Genomic DNA, 22,907 nt, shown 5'->3' with positions numbered 1-22,907 from the left:
AAGAACCTCGCCATGTCACCTGGTAGGTCCGCTCGTTCCATCCAGGAACAGGGTCTTTTAAATGTACCGCACCCGGTATACAGGTTTCTCCACCAATCGTAATCTCTGTCTCAGTAATAAATAAATGTAAGCCGACATCAGAAAACTGCCTCTTGCTTAAATTAACCACTCATGAAAATGCAAACCCAGAAAGTAAAAACGTAAATAAGATGTGAAACGATCATACAGAAAACTAAATTACACAATTTTAAAATATAAAAACGTGCACAAAATAACTACCGTGTCATGCTATCCTTGCATCTTTTCAGCAATTACACTATGAAGGATGATAATGTTGTAGGGATATATATTGTTTATTGGTTAACATTGGATGGATCTGCTTGCTATGTGTCTTCTCCCTTCCAGCTTCACTGCCCCGGCCCTCTCGGCCAAGGTGGTATTATAACTTTACATTTACCTTCCTGGTTCCTATGGGATGAAATAGATATTGATTTTGTTTGGGGAAAATGCACCTTGATCAGCATTGTATACAGAGTGCACTGTACTGAGAAGAGCCGTCTTTGAGAACCATCTCCGGCACCATCGTCTTTGTTTTTATTCTGGAGAACTGAACTCTTAATGAAATATGGTTGATTGTGTTTCACTCCCTGCTTTCCTTTCAACGCCACACAGGTCATAAAGGTATAATACCAGTAAAACACATCAACTGTTCCATTTAATTTCGAGATTGATGATGAGTGTTGTTTTAGTAATGAATGCAGGAGGATCTTTATTTCCTGGCACTGCTCGCTGTCCATACTCCCACCCTGGCTATAATTACAATACTGGGAGAGGGTGGAGCTGAGCCTCTGGGGCTTCCAGTAATAAAGCCACAGGATGTTGGTTTTGTCAGATGTAAGGCTGATAAATGTAACAGCCTGAGAACAGTACAGCTACTCAACAACATGCACTGTCATTTGTTTGTTGTGTGGAAACCGCATGCTTGGAAATGCCTTGTATCTATGGCCAGAAGCCACTGTTGACATACCAATTCTAAAAGCCCTTTTACATATTGGCACGCACCCTACCCACCTATTTTGCCTAATCGCAGTGATTGTGGTTAGTGAGAGAGCCAAGGTGTGAAAGGGATTGTTGTCCATAGATGTACAGCTTGGCAAGAGGCACAGACATTTAATCTGTGTCAGAGAATGAGTGACTCCATCCAGATAGCCTGTGTAACAAACTCCCCAGCGATGTACACTCTCTTATGTTCTTATGATGGCTTGAATATTTTGATCCGAGGAACACCTGTAACTAATTGCCGCCTGTTGAGAAGTATGACTATTACCCCTCGGGGGTGTGCTTCCATCCATTCCATCCATCCTCGTTTCTGACAAAATCTGTTATGGGAAAATGTAAAATAAGGTAATTAAACAGAAATTGACTCATGTGTTGTGTTGCATGACTCACCAAGCAGATCTTGCAAATGCCAGGGCTTCTCTCTTTACAGCACAATTCAGGTGCTTCTCTGCCTCTTGCCAGATGAGACAGATGTGACCTCCCTGTATTGACACCACTGACAGGAGGCCCTCAGAGGTCTTGATACCCCTTTTCCATTGGCATACCCGACCCATGCCGGATCAGACTGGCGCGGTGCGGCTGGTGACCAACTGGCACTCTTTTTGAGCCGACCCGGAACCAGGCCGTAGCTGAGCCGGGCCAGGGGAGGAGTTGACTGAACTCGTCATCATGTACCATCAACCTACCCCATTACTAGGTCTAAATACATTACAAATACATTAATAAAATACACCACAAATACTCAATACACTACAAATACTCAGCTATTTATAATATACTAGTACAATTAATCTTAGGATTGATCTACACAAGGAGTTTAAATAAATGAATTTGTTACATATCGTTTCCAGCGATAGCCCTTCTGTAAATTAGGTCTTCAACCTCCAATGTCCGATAACTCTTTTAAACTCATTCTCTCACCTTTCACGATACGTGTATGTTTATTTATTTGTAGCAGTAAAAGCCAATGTTGTTGCAAGCTTTTCAAATAGCTAAGCTAAAATGTATTGCCTTCCCTTACCCCCCTCAAGTTGTTTAACCGAGTAGATTTCTAATTGTAAATTGTGAGCTACTTTAGATTCCATGAGATGACTGATGTGACTACGACACAAGAGGATGAAAATACTATCCACTTGGTACCAAATGAAGCCATGGAGGTAGTGCTGCCCTTTATAATTAATTCATAATATTATCAGTTGCAAAAATATAATTGAATAAAGGTCTCTGAGAAAAAGCACAATCCATAAAGGAAGTCTGAGACGTGGCTTGTCTGGTGTAGCTTTAAAAGACATAATGGATTTATTAAATACTGTAGCACCAGGATGTGTAAGGCATTTTTTAACCTGACAGACTGCGTGCACTAATATGTGTTCGTGATGCTGTTGCACATGCCATGGTTCAAAATTTGTAACGGTTTAATGGAGCATTTGGCTGTGGCTTCTGTTGTCATGAAGGGACAGTTGTTGCAAAAGGGAAGGGTTACGCAAGAGTGTACTCTCTGAGTTCTGAAGAACCACCACAAACAACAATGACTGGCACACCTCAAATGGATATAGTATATGAAGTAACAATAGTCAGGCTGAGATGGGTGTCAAAGGTGCAAGCCCCCTACTTTTGTTTCCGTCTTTTGACATAATTAAGGGATTTATACCAGACTATATGCACTCGGTGTGCCTTGGTGTTGTTAGGCAGTTCACAAATCTATGGTTTGATCCTAAATATCTTGAAGAAGAGTTCAATTTGCAGCCTTTGGATTTAAGGGTTCTTGATGATGAAATGCACAACATTAAGCCACCCAATGAAGTGAGACGTAATCCAAGACCACTTTCCGAAATACGTTTTTGGAAAGCGACCGAATGGAGAGCATTTCTTCTCCTGTATTCTCCAGTGATTTTGAAAACTATTTTACAGAGAAGGTTTGATAACCATTGGATGCTTCTTGTGTGTGCTCCTCATATTCTCATCTCTTGTGTGACCACTCAAGATCAGCTGAACTGTGTCTCATTCATTTGTGTCACAAATCCCAGAGCTCTATGGCATGGTATGAGCATTGTTCTCATAACTCTCATTTGCATGTGCATCTCACACAGAGTGTTAGGGATTGTGGTCTATTATGGACCAACTCAGCATATGTGTATGAAAGTACCAATGGAAAATTGATTGATCTATTCTGTGGAACACAAGCAGTGCCTTGTAAAATCTTTAGGAATTTATTTGCATACCAAAGAATTAAACGCAGTGGTGACTCTGTATTTCACAATGCACTCAGAGAAGCAAGCCTCCTTTTCGAAAGCTGTGATCCTCTGACAAACATGGAAAATTACATTAATGGTGCTATAGTTTACCCTGGGAAAAGGTATGCAAAGACAACTGTCTGCCAGTGAAAAGGTGGCATTAGAGAAAAATACTGTACGTAATTGTTACCTGCAGAATTTTCAAGAAATTACTAGCAACCCTAGTACCCTATGGAAGAGGTTACAACAGGAATAATTCTGTCATAGTGACACAACAGTCCTATGGAGTAATGTCTTTTTTGCGGTGGTCAGAACAGCATGTCACTGTGTAGAGGAATGCTCTTGTTCAGAGCTGTTAATATTTTACCAGAAGTTGGCCAAGGTGCAGAATCAATTCACTGTTTATGATTTATTAATGTAAATATTTCAAAGTTCTTGGTTCAGGTTCAGAACATGCACGAGTTGATGGTGTGCACATCTAAAGAAATTGAAGAAAAATGCATCCTTTTGCAGCATGGCAGATTTTTCCACATTGTTTGAAATGGACTAGAGATAGGTGAACTCTAAATTAGGACTTCACTTTATATCTGACTTTGGCGACCAGAGAAACGTAACATTAACAAGGTATTTGTCAATCCTTTAAACTGTTACAAACTGACTAAATGGTACAGAAACATGTATTATAGAACATCCCATAGTATACCATGTTATACTATCTACTATGGTACTATGGTATACTGTGGTAAACTTTCATATGGGTGGACTGGGACTTGGACAACTTTATATATTCTCCTTATTATGAGATTTTTGTTTTAATGAGATTTGACCTGTATTTTTTTTACAACATCAAGAGCGAGAGTCTAAAACGTTTAATGTATTGTTTAAAATAACATAACATAACCACTACTTTTCAAATGTGTACTTCCTAATGCTACCAATAAAAGATGGAGACATTTAAGTAACATTAACAAAACCTAATAATGACATGAAGCTCTGCATATAATCCATGCTTATGCGTATCAGCCTAAATCAGTGGTTTTCAAACCGGTCATGGAGGACCCCCGGCCCTGCTGGTTTTTGTTTCAACCTAGGTCTTAATTACTTAATTGAATGGTATATTGCTTTGTCAGGTCAATTAAAGATTCGATTAAGCAATTAAGACCTCAGTTGGAACAAAAACCAGCAGGGCAGGGGGTACTCCAGGACCGGTTTGAAAACCACTGGCCTAAATGGTGTCAGTCATGTAATTTGTGAAGTTTGGATATTATCAGGGTTCAATGATTACCTAAACGATACTCCTAACAAATAGAAATTAAATTCAATCGGTACGGTCTTCCATATGTTGTTTTTGTGGCATTTGAGAATGTTTTAATGTATGTCTTTGCAGCTTCACTATTACAGTTTGTATAGTATAAAATCAAAATTATGAGAATAACCACACTGTCGAGATCCTCCTGTCATCTGAAAAACCCGACTATCTTTCACCACACGTCTCTCGATCTCCACAGTGTGTGACGTCATTTACCTCGGCTCGGGTATTGCAGTGGAAAAACACCCGACCCATGCCAGGCTGGCTCGGCTCGGTCATAGCTTGGTTCTGGGTCAGGTCGGGTCGGCTGTGCCAGTGGAAAAGGGGCTCTCACTCCTCCCGTGCTGGCACTATTGAGCAATTGCCCATCAGTGGATTCCTTGGGTTCCTCGTCTATAATAACCCATATAAACTGTCAAACTCTGTGTGAAATGTTGTGTCTCCTAACTAGACGTGTTTTGTCACTTCCCAGTCCCTTTGTGTGTTGCCACTGGCGGTTAACATCTGAATCTGTCAGGAAAACCAGAGACACCCTTGTTATAATTTGCTGGAAGAGGGAACAAAGGGGATATAATTGAGAACCTGTTTGTATTACAGCACAAATAAAGACGGGACAGATGTTCACTGTAAGAGCAGGAGAAGGAACAATTTACAAAGGTCACACTGAACTGTTGTCAGCCCTGAACAAAACCAGTGGCCCCGGGGTGACTGTGTGAGACGTCCCGGAGCTCCCAGCCCTGCTCTGGACGAGATTACTCAATAATTAAATATCATTTCTGAGAAGCATCACTTTGGCTGGGATTGTCTGGAAATGACTGCTTATCAAAGCTACTGCCTCAACAACAACCAATTGAAGAGTCTGACCGACATTAAAAACATTTTCTTGAATTCCAGCCATTTGAAAAGTATCATAATGGATGTGTTGGCCTTGCATTAAATACGCTCTCAATACATAATTCCTTACATGAACATAGGGTAATCGCCCTACTTTGATATAATTTAATGGACCATATTTATGTATCAATAGGAGATAATGCATGCACATAAAAATGACCTCGGTCAGAAATATATACACACAAGGTCATTAATGCATTCACTTTAGCTGGTGAGTGGTTATTAATTATGTTAATGACAAGACTACATTCACTGTATGGTATTGCTTAGATTCCCCAGAAACCACTGCAGCAAATCATGCTCAAGGTCTGTTTAATGCAGCATTAAAATAACCCATTAAGACCCCTGCCGTGTTGCCAGGGGCCAGGGGCTGCAGAGTTGCATGTTTCCTGTGTAGAGAGGAATGCATCCCCAAGCAGCCACTTGGTCATCAGTGTAAACATTTGCCTAACTTGCCAAATCAAACTGCAGCTTTTTCTGTACATCACATATAGCATCCTGCGTTCTGCAGATGGTCTAATTTCTCTTCAATAGCAGTGAGATGTCAATATGAGGCAATCATTTACAATATATCAAATATTGGCAAAGGATCTGAAAAGAGTCACATACACCCCAGATCATGCCTATCAGTGAGATATGAAAATGAAAAGAATCATATCAGTCACAAGAGCAATCGTCTAAAGCAATCGAGCACATCAAACCAGAGGAGCTTTTCCAGATCAGCAGGGACACACGCACCCGGGGACACAAATGGAAATTGGGCTTCAAGGGATTCAAGACAGAAAACAGGAGAGACTTCTTCACACAGAGAGGCGTCACAATCTGAACAAACTCCCCAGCGATGTGGCTGAAGAGACAATTTGGGAACATTCAGAAACAGACTGGATAGGATCCTTGATCACTTAGTTATTAATGGACACCAAACGAGCACGACGGGGCGAATGGCCTCCTCTCGATTGGACACTGTCTTATGTTCTCATGTTCTAATAACGCACTGATACCTATACAATACTTTTTATCGACAGTAACCAAGGTGACATTTCTAAAACCAGGCCGACCCGGCTTCAGATAAATAATGTTTGCATTTTCAATTAAATATTTAACCAGTTCCCACTGTCTAACCACTGCTAGACCCAGCTGAACAAACATGCAGAGACATCACGGCTGCATTTGCAATATAGTGTAATTTTACATTTCCTGAATCTTTGACAGTAATTATAATTTTAAAAATTTATTTTCAATGTTCCTAGATCTCACAGTGATAAAATAAGTGTAAAAGGGTTATAATTACGTTTTTCTTTGTATGCATAGTTTCAGTTTTTTAGTTTTATATTTATTCACTTCAGTTAATTCCATGGTTAGTTTTGTGCTTTATTTCACTAGGTGATCTCCCCTCCCCAGTCTGTTTTAACGATCAAACATTTTAATTGATTAATTGGATAATTGGGAACAGCTTTTTCCTTTAGTATAAAACTGTTTTTTGTTGTGTGGCATGATTGTGTGTGCGTGAGGTGCAGTGCAGGAGTGAGGGAAACAAGGAGAGACTGAAATGAAGACATTAAGACAAAGGAGACATTTAAATGGAAAAATAATGTATTCAACTGTTGGTGTTATGGAAAAAGGATGTATTTTAAAGAAACACGCAAAAGAAAGTATTTTAGCCTAGAGTGTGCTAGTGTTCTGTATTGTATTGCTTGTATTGGTATGATTGTATTACTTGAATACCTCTCTTCAATATATTGTTTTGTGAAAATAAAGACTTAAATCTTACATTTCTGCACCCACTTAACTGCTTAAAAAGAAGGTATTGCAGAAGTGGATGTAGGCGACCCTGACCCCTAAATCAACAGGGTGGTGCAGTTGGACAGTGCCCTTGCCATGCTACATAAGGCAGATATGGTTTATGGTATATCATTGTGCTACAGGGAGTTTGTCAATCTGAGCAGACCAGTTCAGTGACAGCTTGAAAGAGATTGACAAAGTGCAATGCTCAGCCTCAGCCAATAAACTGAGATGAACAGTGAAGGGGTAAAATAATTATAATAATCACCACTTAGGTTTCTGCTCTGGGTTTATTTATAATACCCGTTCACCAGTTAAGTGACAATACATAGATCACTGGACTGGGATGCTATTAATGGGTTTCCTTCAACTCAAGTCTTGTGAAGACGATTCCGGCTTTAGCTGAGCGTGTTCCTGTGAAAACCCAGTTGATGAAGAGCGATGACATCAGTGTGCGCTGGCGGGACGCAGGACGCACGACGCCCGACGCCCCTCGGCCGCTTCCGCGGTGCTGGCGCGGCGCCTCGGTGCTCCTCGGCCGGCAGCGCAGTCCGGCTGAGCGGCGGCGGCGGGCAGACATGGGGCACGGTAGGGCACCTTGTGTACCTTTAAACCCTTCTGGGGGACAGGAGCAGCGCTGAGAGGCATGCATGTCGTTGTATACAGCCAGGATGGGCTTTCTGAGTATTTGCTGGATTGCACTCCGGTTTGACAGACATATTTGAATTTGCTTGGAGAATGATTCTTGTGGGAAGTAAGTCATGTTGCCAGGCTCATCATCAAGACTAATAGACACATAACAGTAATAACGAGGCACTCCTGGCATGGCTGTTGAATGATGTATTTTAGTTTTAGCAGAGCACAGACGGTATAATTACTATTATCCCAGCTAACACGCGTTCAGCTCGCAACGTTGTAGCAAAGTAATGCTGTTCGCTGTGTAGCAGTAGTAGCAGTAGTAGCAATGTTACCGTGTTTTGCTTTATTTTTCTGCTTTCATGTATGACACTAGGCAGATGTGGTCTGGTATTCTTTACTATCTCGTTTTGTATTTTCGCAGCAGAGGGGAAACTGTGGGAAGAGTTTGTGAATGATTTCTCTTGACTGTGGTTTCACAGACTGGATTGACTGTTTATAGTGATGGGTCGACCTTGCTGTGTTTGATACTGGACCCGCCTGCTTTTGTGACTTGTTCCTATTTATATGTCAATGTATAGCTGAATATGCTTTTCTATAGATGGCAGCGCATTGTTGGTGTACAGCTGGCACAGTTGTGTGTGCCCCTGCCAGGCACAGCTGGACTGTCCAGATGCTCAAGTGTTACTACTAAGACGTTTATTACACTCCAGACTGGATCAACAAATGTTTTTCTTAGTTTCAGTTTCATGTATTATTATCATTAACGTCTGGGGTGTTATACACTTCATGTCACAACAATTTAGCACCTCAGGGATGGCCAGTGCTGAACACTAACATTTGTAACTAACATTTATGCAGTTCAGTGTTCAAAAGACTACAATGTTTTAAATGGTTTTCAAGAGAATAGACCAGCCATCACTTTGAATTGCTTGGCATGATGTAGTATATTGTGTATTATCTGCCATGACTTCTTTAGAGATAAAGTGTAGTAGGAACAGTAAACACAACGGGCAGATAACACATCTGTTACCACAATCTCTTATTTTCTTTACATCTATTACTGTTTCTGCTTCCTGGAGGGGCGTCACAAGCGAGTATCTCTTTTTAAGGGAATTGTGAGTCAAGCATTGAGCAACTTTTCAATTAATCTAATCGCACTTCTTGAGAATTCCCCATATTGTGCCCTTGACACACTCTTCTGATGCAAGAGATTGTTGTCTGAGTTCATGGTAGATGACAACAATAACTAAAAGTACTGGTGCTGTTTTAAAACAGTGTTTGCTCTCTCTACATTGTTTTAATGCACATGCCCCATTTGCTACAGTGCACATTGTTTGCAGATGACTCATTGGAGAGATTCAGTACTTTGTCCATGATTAGCAAAAGGCTACCTCTGCTAAACCCAACATCTCCAGTCACCTTCGAGGAATATATTTAATATACCTCTCATTCATCACTCCTAATTTACTGTGTCGCTCTGAGAAGGCGAGTCAGTTTCGAAGAAGGCGCAGAAGACACAAGTCCGTCCGGCCTGCCAACACCAGCAGAGACGTGCATGTTACTGTGTGCATTTTGAAGTTCAAAATAGTTGCCTCTCTCAACACAGTTAAAAGACACTACAGCTGACAAGACAACCCTCGTGTAGACTCAACTGAGGGCGAATCACTAATTGCATTGATTAGTATTGAACATGGGAGGCATTCACTGTGCAAATCTTCTTTTAATATACTTCAATATGTTCAGCAAAGTAAAACTGTATGTCTTTGTTTTCAGAATGCCAAACCACAGTCCCTTTCTGTGTGACGATCATTTATTTCCAGATTTTACTATTATTTCACGGTAAGTTTGACTGACTGCCTTCCTCTGTCATTCATTCTGTATTTGTTATGTATCTTGCTCACACCATTATTTGGTGAAATCACTGGCATTTAATAGTAGCCAGCTAAATGTCCCTTATTAAACAAGGAGCAGCTAATGGAGATGATTTTAAACATTACATGAAGAGCAACTGTCCTTAGGCTTACACTGTTGACTTAAAATCACCCACAAATAATATATATTTAGCTCGTCAAGGTTTAACATTTTGTTATTTTGCATCAAAACTAGAACAGACAAACAAAACTGTGGGCAGCCAGCAAATCTCTGTTCGAGGATCAGGGAGAGTAAATACCCATGTTGGAAACCAGAAACAAATAGGCATATTGTTTAGATTGGCATTTACATTTGATAATCATGTCTTCATATATTCTTACAGGTGGACTTTGTAATATGATGAATACAAGAACTGTGCTAGGTAAGCCTTATTGCTCCTGTACTAATAATGCGGACATCCGTGATTAATTAGGGACAGCGGAAGCAGTCATTAACACTTTTTTCAGGGGTGGAATTTGTTTGTGTTTCAACAATATGTCCAGCATCTGACATGTGTCCAATAGAACAACAGGTCAGTTTACAATAAATGGTAGCATGTATTACATTTTCATTTAAATAGAGAAATGAGAAAACAAACTAGATAGGGGGAAAACAAGAATGAAAGGTAACAATAAACCAGGCATGTAATGATTTCAGAAGCTTTAAACATTTTCTACAAAGTTACGATTATTGATGTCACATTGAGCTTGATTGTTGATTGTTGTTTCTAAAACAGTCCCGACAGAGTCTTTGCATGATTGTGGTAATTCAGGCTGGTGTGCAAAGGACCAAAGCCGCTGTCCTGCCAATACCTCACCCTCTGGGAATCCAGGTAAGAAAAGGAAACTTGTGGATTGAATACGTGAATGAATTAAGAACTGTTCATATCATGTAATGTCCATATAAGTTCACCAGAGATTTAAGTATGTGAGGCATATTCTTCCCAGAAAGCACGTCATTGTCTACTTTAAAATACATTCCACATTCCCCTCAAGGCCAGAATAATCTGTTTTCCTGCCAGAAGTCTAGATGACTTGTGGTCAAATTATTGTATATTATGAACAATATAAAGAACTTTTCTCTGAGGGCTGCTGTGTCCAGGCAGTCACATGCAAACAACCGTGGCACTAGCCCTGAACTCGGGAATCATATTTCCATACATCACCTGACTAGATTAACACAGAACTCACACCTGGCCTTCTCTTGTAGGATGCTGACAGGTATACTACAGTGGAGTACAGTCAGATATCAGTGTGTTATAGTGATCAAAGTTATAACAGCACTCCTAGACTCCGTGTCCAATAAGTGGATGTGAATTAACTGCTAATCCATTAAGACTTAAATGACATTCCTAAAATTACATATATATATATATATATATATATATATATATATATATAACAAGTGTACAACACTTAGAACTGGAAAGAAAAAGGAATCGCGACTTGAAAAATCTACTACTTGCTGCTGATGACATCTTTACACAAACACAAGACCTGCGGCTCCAAATTCAAGTGAGAAAACTGGACTCGAACTGAACTTGTTAGACCAAAGTCAGGTTCAACCACTTCGTTAAAATTAAGAAAATGAACGTAGTTCAAAAGATAAGTCACAAACACGAAATTAAAAATGTAGATTTGAAGGAAACTTATTTGACCAATGCATACTACCAGTGCTTCCTCACGGCTCTGAAAGCTGGTCACTAAAAGCCAAAACGATAGAGAACCTGGATGCCACACACACAAGCTTGAACAGGATACATGCTTCTGATTGCAAGAAGAGACAGAAAAACGCATCGCTCAGGGAACAAATAAAAGTGTGTGCCATCACTGACAGAGTGAAAATGGACACACTGTGAGAGGAACAAAGATGGACAGAAGAAGCTATAGAATAGATTGCAAGAGATGGAAAAAAGGCCTAGAAGACGAACACAGAAGATGGGAAGATGAAATAAGAACACGTGACCTGGAAAAGAGACGTTGTACATCAAAACAAGTGGAAATGGTTTGGGGAGCTTTATATATTTCCTCTCCTGTCCTCTCTGTTTTTTACTGCCTTTCTTTTTGGGCTGGCACATGATGTTTCACATGAATATGAGTCCTTGTGCGCATTAATGACGACCTATTCTGGAGCTCTGATTGAGGACAGTGCTGTTTTCTGTTAGAAGTGCTTTCTTCACATCGTTGAGGTGTGTTCGTGGCTGGATGCGTTCAGCCAGCCACACTTAATGACCAGCAGTGTTTATTAAATCAACATGACGTTACCAGCACCACTTCTGATCCGCTGTCCATCCCAGAGTGAGCCTTCGTCGGTGATTCCCGCCACACCTTCAGAAGAAGAGACATCCAACGAGAGCCTACAAAGTTCAAAGCCAGTCTTCAAATGCAAAGCAGTTTGATTTGGCAAGACCTGACTTGTTTATGTTCCCAGATCAAGTATGCAAATCACCTTGGCATCCTATCCCTCTTCTGAAAGCCTCTCATTGTGCGTAGGCATGTTTATTTATGGAGTCATGCTGAAAAGATTATGATTCTACATGGTAAAGTGTAAAGATTATTTAAACATTTATTTATTTCTACATGTATGTATTCATTTATTTATTTATTCATTTATTTCAACATGTATTTTTTAATTTATTTCCCATTTTTCGCTTTGCTATTTACATTTCTCAGGGTGCCTTTACATTTTGAAGTGTCTCTTGTATGTATTTTTAAATCCAGTGCACTTATTGGCTAATCCAATAAATGTATAAACTACTGGTCAAAAGTTTTAGAACACTCCCATTTTTCCAGTTTTTATTGAAATGTAAGCAGTTCAAGTCCAGTGAATAACCTGAAATGGTACAAAGGTAAGAAGTAAACTGCCTTGATGCCTTGTACTTAACTGTATTTTTGCACTTTGTATTGCACATATGTTGTAAGTCACCCTGGATATGGGTGTCTGCCAAAAAATAATAATAATAAACTGCCAGAGGTTAAAAAAACTAGGTTACCAAAAACTGAAAAATCATGTACATTTCAGCATTATAGAAAAAGGCCTTTTTCATGGAACAAGCAATGGGTTAACAACTTACAGCTGTTCTGCAGCAATGGAAGTAAATTAAGCCTTGATAGTTGATGCTAACAATTCCTACAGGTGTCCAAACTTGTGTTGATTACTTACAAACCCTCTGTCTGTAAAGCAGTGTTGGAACAGACTTAAGCATTATTTGGACAGTATTGTATTGCAGGAAGTAGTATATTGCTATCATAATGGCATCTGCCAGACCTCTTCCTGTCAGCGTTTCCTACACCATCAGAAGGCACTTGGAAACTGGAGGGAACGCTGACAGGAAGAGGTCTGGCAGACGCAAAGCCACAACAGAATCAGAAGACAAGTCTCTGAGAGTCAACAGCTTGCGTGATCGGCAGGTCACAGGACATCACATTATTTGTCATTTAGCCGACGCTCTTATCCAGGGCAACTTATATTTGTACCCATTTATACAGCTGGGCATTTTACTGCAGCAATCTAAGTGAAGTATCTTGCTCAAGGGTACAACAGCACTGCCCCACCTGGGATTCGAACCCACAACCTTCCATGAGTCCAGAGCCGTAACCACTACTCTACAGTGCAGCTTCAAGAAGAGCTTAACACTGGTCGGAGTAAGCCAGTCTCCGTTTCAACTGTGAAGAGAAGACTTTGAGCTGCAGGGTTGACCGGTCGAGTGGCAGTAAGAAAGCCATTGCTAAGATGGCAAAATAAGAAGAAGAGGCTCGCCTGGGCCATGAAGCCCAGTGGATGACTGAAGACAGGAAGAAGGTCTTATTGACTGATGAATCAAAATCTGAAATCATCGGTTCATCACGCAGGGTTTTTGTACACTGTTGAGTAGGTGAAAGGATGGTTCCTCAGAGTGTGACACCAACTGTCAAACATGGAGGAGTAGCGTGATGGTCTGGGGCTCTTTTGCTGGAGTCGGCGACTTGCACAGAGTGAGTGGCACCCTGAACCAAAATGGCTACCACAGCATTTTTCAGCGCCATGCAATATGGTATACGCCTAGTTGGTCAGGGGTTCATCGTACAGCAAGATAATGACCCAACACATACCTCCAGGTTATGTCAGAACTACCTTAGAAGAAAAGAACAAGACGGTAGGCTTAAAATCATGGAATGGCCAGCACAGTCTCCAGACTTCAACCCCATCAAGCTGGTTTGGGATGAACTGGACAGAGGGGTAAAAGCAAAGCAACCTACAAGTGCAACACATTTGTGGGAACTTCTGCAACAGTGTTGGGAAGAACAATATTTAATGTCCATTGTAGAAAGAATGCCACGAGTGTGTTTGGCTGTTATATCTGCAAAAGGTAACTAACAGAACGATTCCTTTTTTTATCTCCAATTGTTTAATTGTTCTATGCTTTAATTTCAGAGTACACTGAGACATTAACCTGCACACATTTCAATAAAAACTGGAACATTTGAGGTGTTCTAAAACTTTTGACCAGTATAGTGGACATAAGAAATAACTTCTGCTCATCAGGAATCAAATCCACATCACCGTGTTCACAGTTCATATTTATATAGCCTGTGTTCTATGGATCTACAATAAATGAATGCACTCGTGGTTTTAAATGCTTAGTGGAGAATTAATGATGGGGTCAATTGTCATTATCCCATCTGTAGTTATGATCATTGTCTTTTTTTATGTTTACTTTTTACAGATGTTCCCGATAAAGCAAAAATAATTTCCTGTTGGTACAAACCGGTACAGAGCGTTAACTGCACTTTTGATCCTGGAAATAATAACCCACACAACACAAATTACATCTTGATTATCTCGAAGTAAGTGTCAATGTTATATTCAGTGACTAGTGAAAAATCAAGGGCAGTAAACAGGAAGTACCTGTCCTCTGTGCCAATGTCCGTTTCCTGCCCTTTGTCTTAAGCTCAATGGGGTGAGCAATCCTATGGCTACAAAAGCTTTTAAAGTTTTCTTGTAAACATGCCAGTATACTCTTCTAACAGATCCACCGATTACAGAACACAGACCTTGTTCATGAAGCTGTTTGTCAGAAAACAACTGGAAAAGTCACACTGTGAAGACGATACCGGATTTGTCTTGTATAGGATCCGTATTGATTCCTGTTTTCTGTGAGAGCGGCGTTGCGGGTGTTTTTTGGTTTTTGGTTAAATTTCAGGATTGACTCGTCAGGATGCACACAGTATCTTTGAAAGCTATCCAGTGTGTAAATAGAACTCATTGACAGTGTTTTATAGATAGGATGTATCCCATATTGCATTAGGATTTCAAAGGATTCATGTGAATCATATACATAATCTTCTTTTCTTTTATATAACAGGGAAAAATTTAACCATTGCATAATGAGCGATTTGGAATTCAATGCATATGTCATGGCACTGAACAACGTAACCAAGAGTGAATCCATCTCTGACCCTTTTAAGGTGATGAAAAGAGAGCACGGTAATACAGACACATTTCTCTTATTTTAATGTTTTCAATTACTGCTCAAAATACAAACCGTCTGATTTGATATGTATATTTACTAATGCATTGAATGCAGAGCCCCTTATCGGAGACCATCCACAGAATAGTGAGAAATCATACTAATCTTTAAAATATGAAATAGTGAGAAGTCTTTGGATGCCTTTCTTTGCCAGTGACACACCCCTGTTTAAATTTTAAAATTTAAAAACTACAAACCTTTGTTCTGTGTCAGCTGCTACTGTGCTCTGCTCAGTGATACACAGGTGTGCAGTTTTCTGTTCGCAGGCAGGTCCGCGTTGTGAAACCCTGTGTCCCTGGGAGATAGTTAGGTCCATAAATATTTGGACAGTGGCACAATTGTCATCATTTTGGCTCTGTACAACACCACAATGGATTTGAAAGGCAAAATGCCCCCAGAACAAGCAGGAACTAAAGACACTGCAGTGCAGGCCTGGCAGAGCATCACCAGGGAAGAAACCCAGCTTCTGGTGATGTCTATGGGTTCAGACTTCAGGCAGTCATTGACTGCAAAGGATTTGCCACCAAGTAATGAAACTCACAATTTAATTCATGATTATGTTAGTTTGTCCAAATACTTTTGAGCCCCTAAAACTGGGGGGATCACATATAAAATTGGTGTAATTCCTACACTGTTCACCCAATTTGGATGTAGCTACCCTCAAATTAAAGATGAAAGTCTACACTTAAAGCACATCTTGATTGTTTCCTTTCAAATCCACTGTGGTGGCGTACAGAGACAAAATGATGACATTTGTGTCACTGTCCAGATATTTATGGACCTAACTGTAAGTACCTGAGATACATAAGGAAGACCAAGAGCAGTCTGTACTAATGTGTAGGTCTTAACAACAATTAAAATCAGGGTCCGCTTTTGTAGTCTATACTTTAGACTCCTGTGGTTTCCTTTGAGAAGCTGGGGACGAGTCAGTATCATGAGGCCGAGGAATTGCATTATTTATATTTGAAATGCGATATAGACCAGCAACACACATGGCCTTAAATCAGAGTGAGTAGTGAGAGAAAAACAAAGGGGTCAATTTGTCAGCCTAATGTTAAACATAGCTTTTCCCTTTGACTAAATTAACAGCATGCCATGTTTGTATTTGAAGAGAAATTACCTGCTCCGACGTTGACAGAACCGGACACAACCAAAACCGATTTGGTCACGAAGCTGAGCGGCGTGGATAAGGGTGGACTATCGCATGATCATATAATTTGCCGTCTCCGATACAGAGAGTCATCTGCTGATCTCTGGACACAGGTACAGTCTGTAACAACGCTCACCGTCTCCAACAACTGAGCAACTTAATGTAGATACGTTAGTATCAATAGGAACAGGTTTACAAAAACCCGTGAAAGCTAATATAAATGGTGGGATTCTTTACTCCCCAGTACAGAATATCATAGAGTCTTCATAGGAGACTTATTAAAATGGACAGCTTTTCCTAAAGGGCATTTAAATGTCTTGTCCCTCATTTGAAATGATTTATTTTGTTTCATACCAAGAGGAGCTTCTGTATATGGTCAACTGGGAGAAGTGTTTTGTATTCTCTGTTTTAAAACTACCTGAACCCCTCTATGATTAATTATAATATGCATGGAGTAATTTAAAGAAAATATATCTGTTTCTATATGAATGTGTCACACTTATCTGTTGTAAGTGAGTTGTTTTCTTCATGGAACTGGACTTTGTCTCATCGACAACAGGTTCAAGTGAACTTGACAGACGATACGATCACAATCAGGAATCTACAGCCGTTTACCCAGTACCAAGTTGAGGTTTCCTGTCGTAAACCGATACAGATACACTGGAGTGACTGGAGTGTGACGGTGTTGGGGAAGACTCTGGAAGACGGTACGTTTCATTCCTCCCAGACTTCAGTCTTCAATGTCGTACAGAATATAAAGGTCAAGTGAAGGGTATCATGGAGACGTCCGAAGAATAAAAATGCGTGCTGGGCTGAGGGTGGGCCGAAATATCATTCATGTCACTGAGCTGGAGCTTTCTCAGTGCCAGGAGTTACCGCCTCACATCGAGCGCCGAGGCCAATGACTATAACTAGGCAGGAGAGGGAACGAGAGTGACTGGTGAACGAACAAATCGTTAAAGCAAAGCTGTTGAAAGGCAGAAGTACGGTGAGAGTCCTTCATCGCATATTTCCCCAACAGGAAAAGTGACACAGAATAATGGCAGATCACAGTCTGTTACGTGCTGAGCAAGTGTGGCTGGAGTGTTTTTGTTGCGGCGCAGTGTGTGAGTTGTTGTTTTGCCTCCCGTCAGCTCCTTCCAAAGCACTCGACATCTGGCTCACCAAGGAGGCCCCCAACTCTGAAGGACGCAGACAGGTTCTCCTCCGATGGAAGGTAATTACAGCAGCCTTTTGTTTTTTCATGTGATGCAGATACTGGGGGTTACAACACGGCTGTCATAATTGAATATAGGTAGCTTGACAAATAATTCCCAATGCGGCTTAATCAACCAGAGACAACCAACAACATATTCAGAGAGTAAGTAAAACACAGTTGGTGTGCGCTACTCACAGCTTGCAGGACTGGAGTCGGTAGCAGAACTCGGGTTGTTTCCAGTGTAGACAGCAGTTTGAGTTGAAGCACGAGTTCTGCAGTGGCACAATGTTAATCCTTTTACGCGTGTGTGTGTGTGTGTTTGTTTATAGGTTTTAAATGACAGTGATAGCCATGGGAAGATCCTCGGATACCAAGTGCACTACTCAAATGTGAATGATCCGTCATCGCACATGGAGATTAACACAACCGAGACAGAGACAGAGTTCAATGTCACAGCAGTGGAACATGAAGTGACTGTATTGGCCTTTAATTCGGTTGGTCATTCCCCAGCAAGCAGTGTTCGGATCCCTGCAAGCCAGACAACAGGTGATCCCTGCTTTTCCACTGATATCTATCTATACTTATAAGTATTTAAGCATTTTCTCTTTCAGATAGCCAGATTACATATAACTGGCATGCTTGTACACAATAACAATATTTCCCTAAAAATGTAATTTCCAGATCTTTTCTTGTCAGACCACCCACCGGTGGAAGCAGCCCAGGCTTTTCCTGAGAGTGGTGAGCTTTGGGTGAAGTGGGAAGCCTCCAATGGAACCGTGAGTGCATATGTGATCCAGTGGTGTGTGGATAAAGACCCCTGTGTCGTGGACTGGCAATACGTTAGTAACGACACACACCAGACACGCCTGTCAGGTAAGACAAGCAGTCGAATTCAGGTTTCAAATGATTCTGGGGACTCGTCAGACGCAGCAGTCAATAATGGTGGACAGTGACTGCTTCCAATCTCAATGTATCATTCTGCACATGCCATGTATTTGACACACGCCAACCACATGTATGTTCTTAGCAAGAGTACTGCCTCCCCTAATGTACTAATGTCACCCTGTTGGTTTTACAGGTATTGAGCGTCTGACATGTTACAACATTTCTATTTATCCCATCTATGAGAAAATGCCCGGACCTCCAATCTCCATCCAGGCTTATCTTGAGGAAGGAGGTAAGGAGAGAAAGGGGAATCTATTTTAAGAGGGTCTGAATAGTTTAGTTTGAAATGCTCTCCTATCCGGTACAATTTCCACTTCTACCTACCCAGCTATGGACGGGTGACAAATTAAAGGAAAAACCAACATGCAGTGTCTCAGTAAGGTGTTGGGCACCACGAGCCCCAGAACAGCTTCAATGCTCTTGGCACAGATTGTACGAGTCTCTGGACTCTACTGGAGGGATGGACACCATTCTTCCAAAAGATATTCCCTTATTTGTGGTTTTGATGATGGTGGTGGAGAGCGCTGTCTAACACGTCAGTCCAGAATCTCCCATAGGTGTTCAATTGGGTTGAGATCTGGTGACTGCAAAGGCCATAGCATATGAGTCGCATCATTTTCATACTCATCACACCATTCAGTGACCCTCGTGCCCTGTGGATGGGCATTGTCATCCTGGAAGAGACACTCCCATCAGGAGAGAAATGTGTCGCCATAGGATAAAGGTGATCACTCAGAATAACTGTGTAATGATTTGCAGTGACCCTTCCTTCTAAGGGGACAAGTGGACCCAAACCATGCCAGGAAAATGCCCCCCCACAGCATAACAGAGCCTCCGGACCCCCTCACTGTAGGGTCCAGCAGTCAGGCCTGTCCCGTTCTCTTGGTGTCCCACACATGCACTCGCCCACTTGTCCAGAACACGAGCCAGTTGAGCGTCTGTGTGACTGAAGCTCCTGCCATTCGTGCCCCAATAATGACCCCTCTTTCCATCTTGATCCAAAATCAAGGTCAGCTGGGCCTGCTCAGCATTTGTATACATGCACAGAGCATGATGGGATGTTTATTGCTTAATTGTATCATGCAGTGCACCTGTTTGGAGGCATATGAATTCGTTACATTCCTCCACTCATTTATTCAGGTTTTTTCTTTAATTTGTCACGCGTCTGTGCTTGTCTGTCTGTATTGATCCGTCTGTCTGTCTATTCATCACTCAATTTTCTTATTCTAGCTCCTGGGCCGGTTCCTAGTTTGAGGATAACGGATGTAACACACAACTCAGCGACGGTGCACTGGGGCGAGATCATGAAGGAGGAGAGACACGGCTTCATTCAGAACTACACCGTGAGCCTGGAGTGCAACAGCAGGGTGAAATGTAAGACACGCCTCTGTCTCTCCACACAGGACAATGTCAGGTTACTGTGTTTAGAAACAACTATGCAAAGTTAACAGCGTATGGAACCACAATTGGCTGAAAATGTAAAAATGCATCAGTATTGTTTAAATCTTGCTGAACCCGTTGTGCTGCTGTGCTGTTTCTCGTATCGTTGTGCTTTTCGTAAAGTTTGCTGTTCACACGGCACGATGCTTAGGAGATATTCCATTGTCTTAGTTCATGTTTCAGAAGGTTTTTCTGCCCCCAAACAAAATCTAGTACTTTCTTGTGTGGTTTGCAGATCACAGCTTTGAAATTAACATGACATTATTATATATTTTTTTTAGTAACTCGGACAGTCCAGTCAAGTGTACTGCATTGGAAATTCACAGCCCTGGAGCCCAACACGCAGTACACGGTGTCTGTCACCGCATCTACAAATGGAGGACATTCTGAACCTTCAAGAAGCACTTTCACAAGTTATTTTGGCAAGTTGATTTCGAGACCTGTCTCTGTGTGTCCTGATGGCAGAGGTGGCAGCTGAACGCCGGGCACCTGTATGCGTGTGCCATTTTTAGCGCTCCGATGTTGTGACAGTTACTGCTCTTAGAAGTGTACCTCTAAATCTGTAGGCTCTATTCATAATGAAATGCATTTTATTGTAAAATCAGTTTGTTTATGAAGGCTGGAGGTCATATCTTGACTGCATAATGTGTGACTGACTTGGCACCGTCCGATATTAACGTCTGCTCACATGACTCTTCCTGCCCAGACCCCTACATCGCCGTGCCCATCGTGCTGCTGTTGCTGTTCCTGGGAATTGGGATCATTGTACTCAGAATATTGTAAGTATTCACAATAAAGCAGTGTTTATTGAATCTGTGGTGTCTTGTATATGTGGGTGTGTTTGTGTAAAACGCATTTTATGTAGAAAACTGCGCAAGAATGTAGGCTGTTCAAACTCCGAGCAGAGAGCAGTGAAAACATGTCAACAAAGCCTTCAGTGCCAGCCTGGCTGTGCTTTCTCCCGATTTCTTCTATGGCACGAGGACATTGTTTCTGGGAACATTTTAAGATGAGAGAGCTAACAAACTTGACTTATTATTGATCCCACCTGGTTCGTTTGTGTTCACAGCCTGAAGAAGACAATCTTTAACAAAGTCCCGGACCCCTTAGACAGTGGCATTGGAAGGTGGCTGCTGGATTTCCCCAGTGAGGTACATTGCTTTTTATTCATTTCTCCACACATTGTAATTCACGCTTTCTCCACCAGAGACAGAGGGAAGAAAATCTTTGGAGTGTGTCACCCTCTTGTGGTGGCAGAGTGAAATACAAAGTGAAAGAAAATGAACATGTTTTATTGGTTAGTTATCTTGAAAATGGGTGTAAACACGGTGTAAAGAAGTTTTAGTGTTCATTTTCATCAGTGCTCATCAGACAATAATAAATCTACACCACCCTTCTCACCCCACAGAAGCAAGAAACCATTAAAACCCTTAAACTTGAGGAAGATTTCTACACTGGTGACTTACAGATCGAGAACTGGAGCGTGGAAGCGGAGAAGGGCAAGTGCTCGTTGATCAGCGAACGCCTGGAGAAGACCGTTCTCAACCCCTACGTGGCCGAGCCGCCGTCCTCGCACAAGACGGAGGATGAGAGATACGCGTGTCCGCGTCGCGACCCAGGGCCACCCCACGCACCCGAGACAGACAAGCTGTCCAGACCATCCAGCAACACGGACACTCAGAGACTGGACTACGGTCCTTTAGAGCCAGCCGAGCAGGACTACGTCAGACACACAGTGTTAGAAACAGAGGACGACCTCCAGCCAGTCAGCGAGATGAATGGCAGCCCTCTGCCACACTTTCCAGAGGAATCCACCGTCTCTCCAGCTGTCCAGGTCCTGGCTGGCCCCACCTACGTCCTGATGCCCGCGTAGAGACTACGCTGCCACTGTTGTTTAAATCAGGAAAAAACTGATGCCTACATTTGTTTTTTTGTAATGAGATCAATTGTTTCTCCTAAATGAAGATCAACTTCAAATTCCACCTGAGGACGACGTCATATGTCTGTCGATTTTGTTAATTTATTTTTATACCTCACACCACTCAATCATTGCCACCATCACAAAGGAGACTAAACCATTACTGTTCCACTGGTTACAAATGAGTTGGCAAACACCACCTGGACAATTCATATGAAGTTGACCTCATAATCATTTAATATTCAAAATCATGAAGGGCATCGACCACATCAAACCAGAGGAGCTTTTCCAGATCAGCAGGAAAACACGCACCCGGGGACACAAATGGAAATTGGGCTGCAAGGCATTCAAGACAGAAAACAGGAGACACTTCTTCACACAGAGAGGCATCACAATCTGAACAAACTCCCCAGCGATGTGGCTGAAGAGACAATTTGGGAACATTTAAAATAGACTGGATAGGATCCTTGATCACTTAGTTATTAATGGACACCAAACGAGCACGATGGGGCGAATGGCCTCCTCTCGATTGGACACTTTACGTTCTTAATATATGGTGTCAGCGTGTATTTGGAACGATGGGAGCTAGATACCGGTGGGGTCCGATGGGTACCGGATTGGTTTCTACATTATCCATGAAGCATTTCTTTAAAGCTTAAAGATGGTTTTCATTAGAAAACCAGATGTGTCAGTTAAGTAAGCAAAGCTTGTACATTAGCTAGTTTCATTTGGATCTGTATGGTGTGTCAGGTATTTCTTGTCAAAATAAAATGTTATTTACTGTTTTTTGTATCATTACAATTAATTATCTATTGGTGATCTAGAGCATCACTTTGCTACATCGTGTTCCTTCTTGCAAAAATATCTTCACATTGGTCTTAGTTTGTCTATAACGCTCAACACCGGAACAGTAAGAGGT

General features: G+C 41.5%; 1 protein-coding gene across 3 annotated transcripts; it reads left to right on the top strand.

Moving 5' to 3' along the window:
- Window positions 1-7,744: 7,744 nt before the first annotated feature.
- On the top strand, window positions 7,745-22,773 carry LOC136755089 (interleukin-6 receptor subunit beta). 3 transcript variants are annotated; one of them, XM_066711477.1, is made up of 17 exons: window positions 7,745-7,866; window positions 9,691-9,756; window positions 10,172-10,210; window positions 10,565-10,660; window positions 14,534-14,654; window positions 15,173-15,294; window positions 16,449-16,600; window positions 17,047-17,194; window positions 17,621-17,703; window positions 18,015-18,231; window positions 18,367-18,558; window positions 18,764-18,862; window positions 19,861-20,004; window positions 20,352-20,492; window positions 20,777-20,849; window positions 21,140-21,221; window positions 21,479-22,773. In XM_066711477.1, the coding sequence occupies exons 1-17, from the start codon at window positions 7,857-7,859 to the stop codon at window positions 21,941-21,943; spliced, it is 2,250 nt and encodes a 749-aa protein (XP_066567574.1). In that variant the 5' UTR covers window positions 7,745-7,856; the 3' UTR covers window positions 21,944-22,773. The 3 variants fall into 3 exon arrangements, with proteins under 3 accessions (XP_066567574.1, XP_066567575.1, XP_066567576.1); XM_066711478.1 differs by lacking the exon at window positions 7,745-7,866 and adding an exon at window positions 7,998-8,032 and having other exon boundaries at window positions 18,382-18,558; XM_066711479.1 differs by lacking the exon at window positions 7,745-7,866 and adding an exon at window positions 8,014-8,032.
- Window positions 22,774-22,907: the final 134 nt, after the last annotated feature.

Source organism: Amia ocellicauda, chromosome 8 (genome assembly GCF_036373705.1).
Source record: "Amia ocellicauda isolate fAmiCal2 chromosome 8, fAmiCal2.hap1, whole genome shotgun sequence".
Classification (NCBI taxonomy): Eukaryota; Metazoa; Chordata; class Actinopteri; order Amiiformes; family Amiidae; genus Amia; species Amia ocellicauda.
Note: the sequence above shows the minus strand (reverse complement) of the source record. Positions and strands in the feature narration are given on the sequence as shown.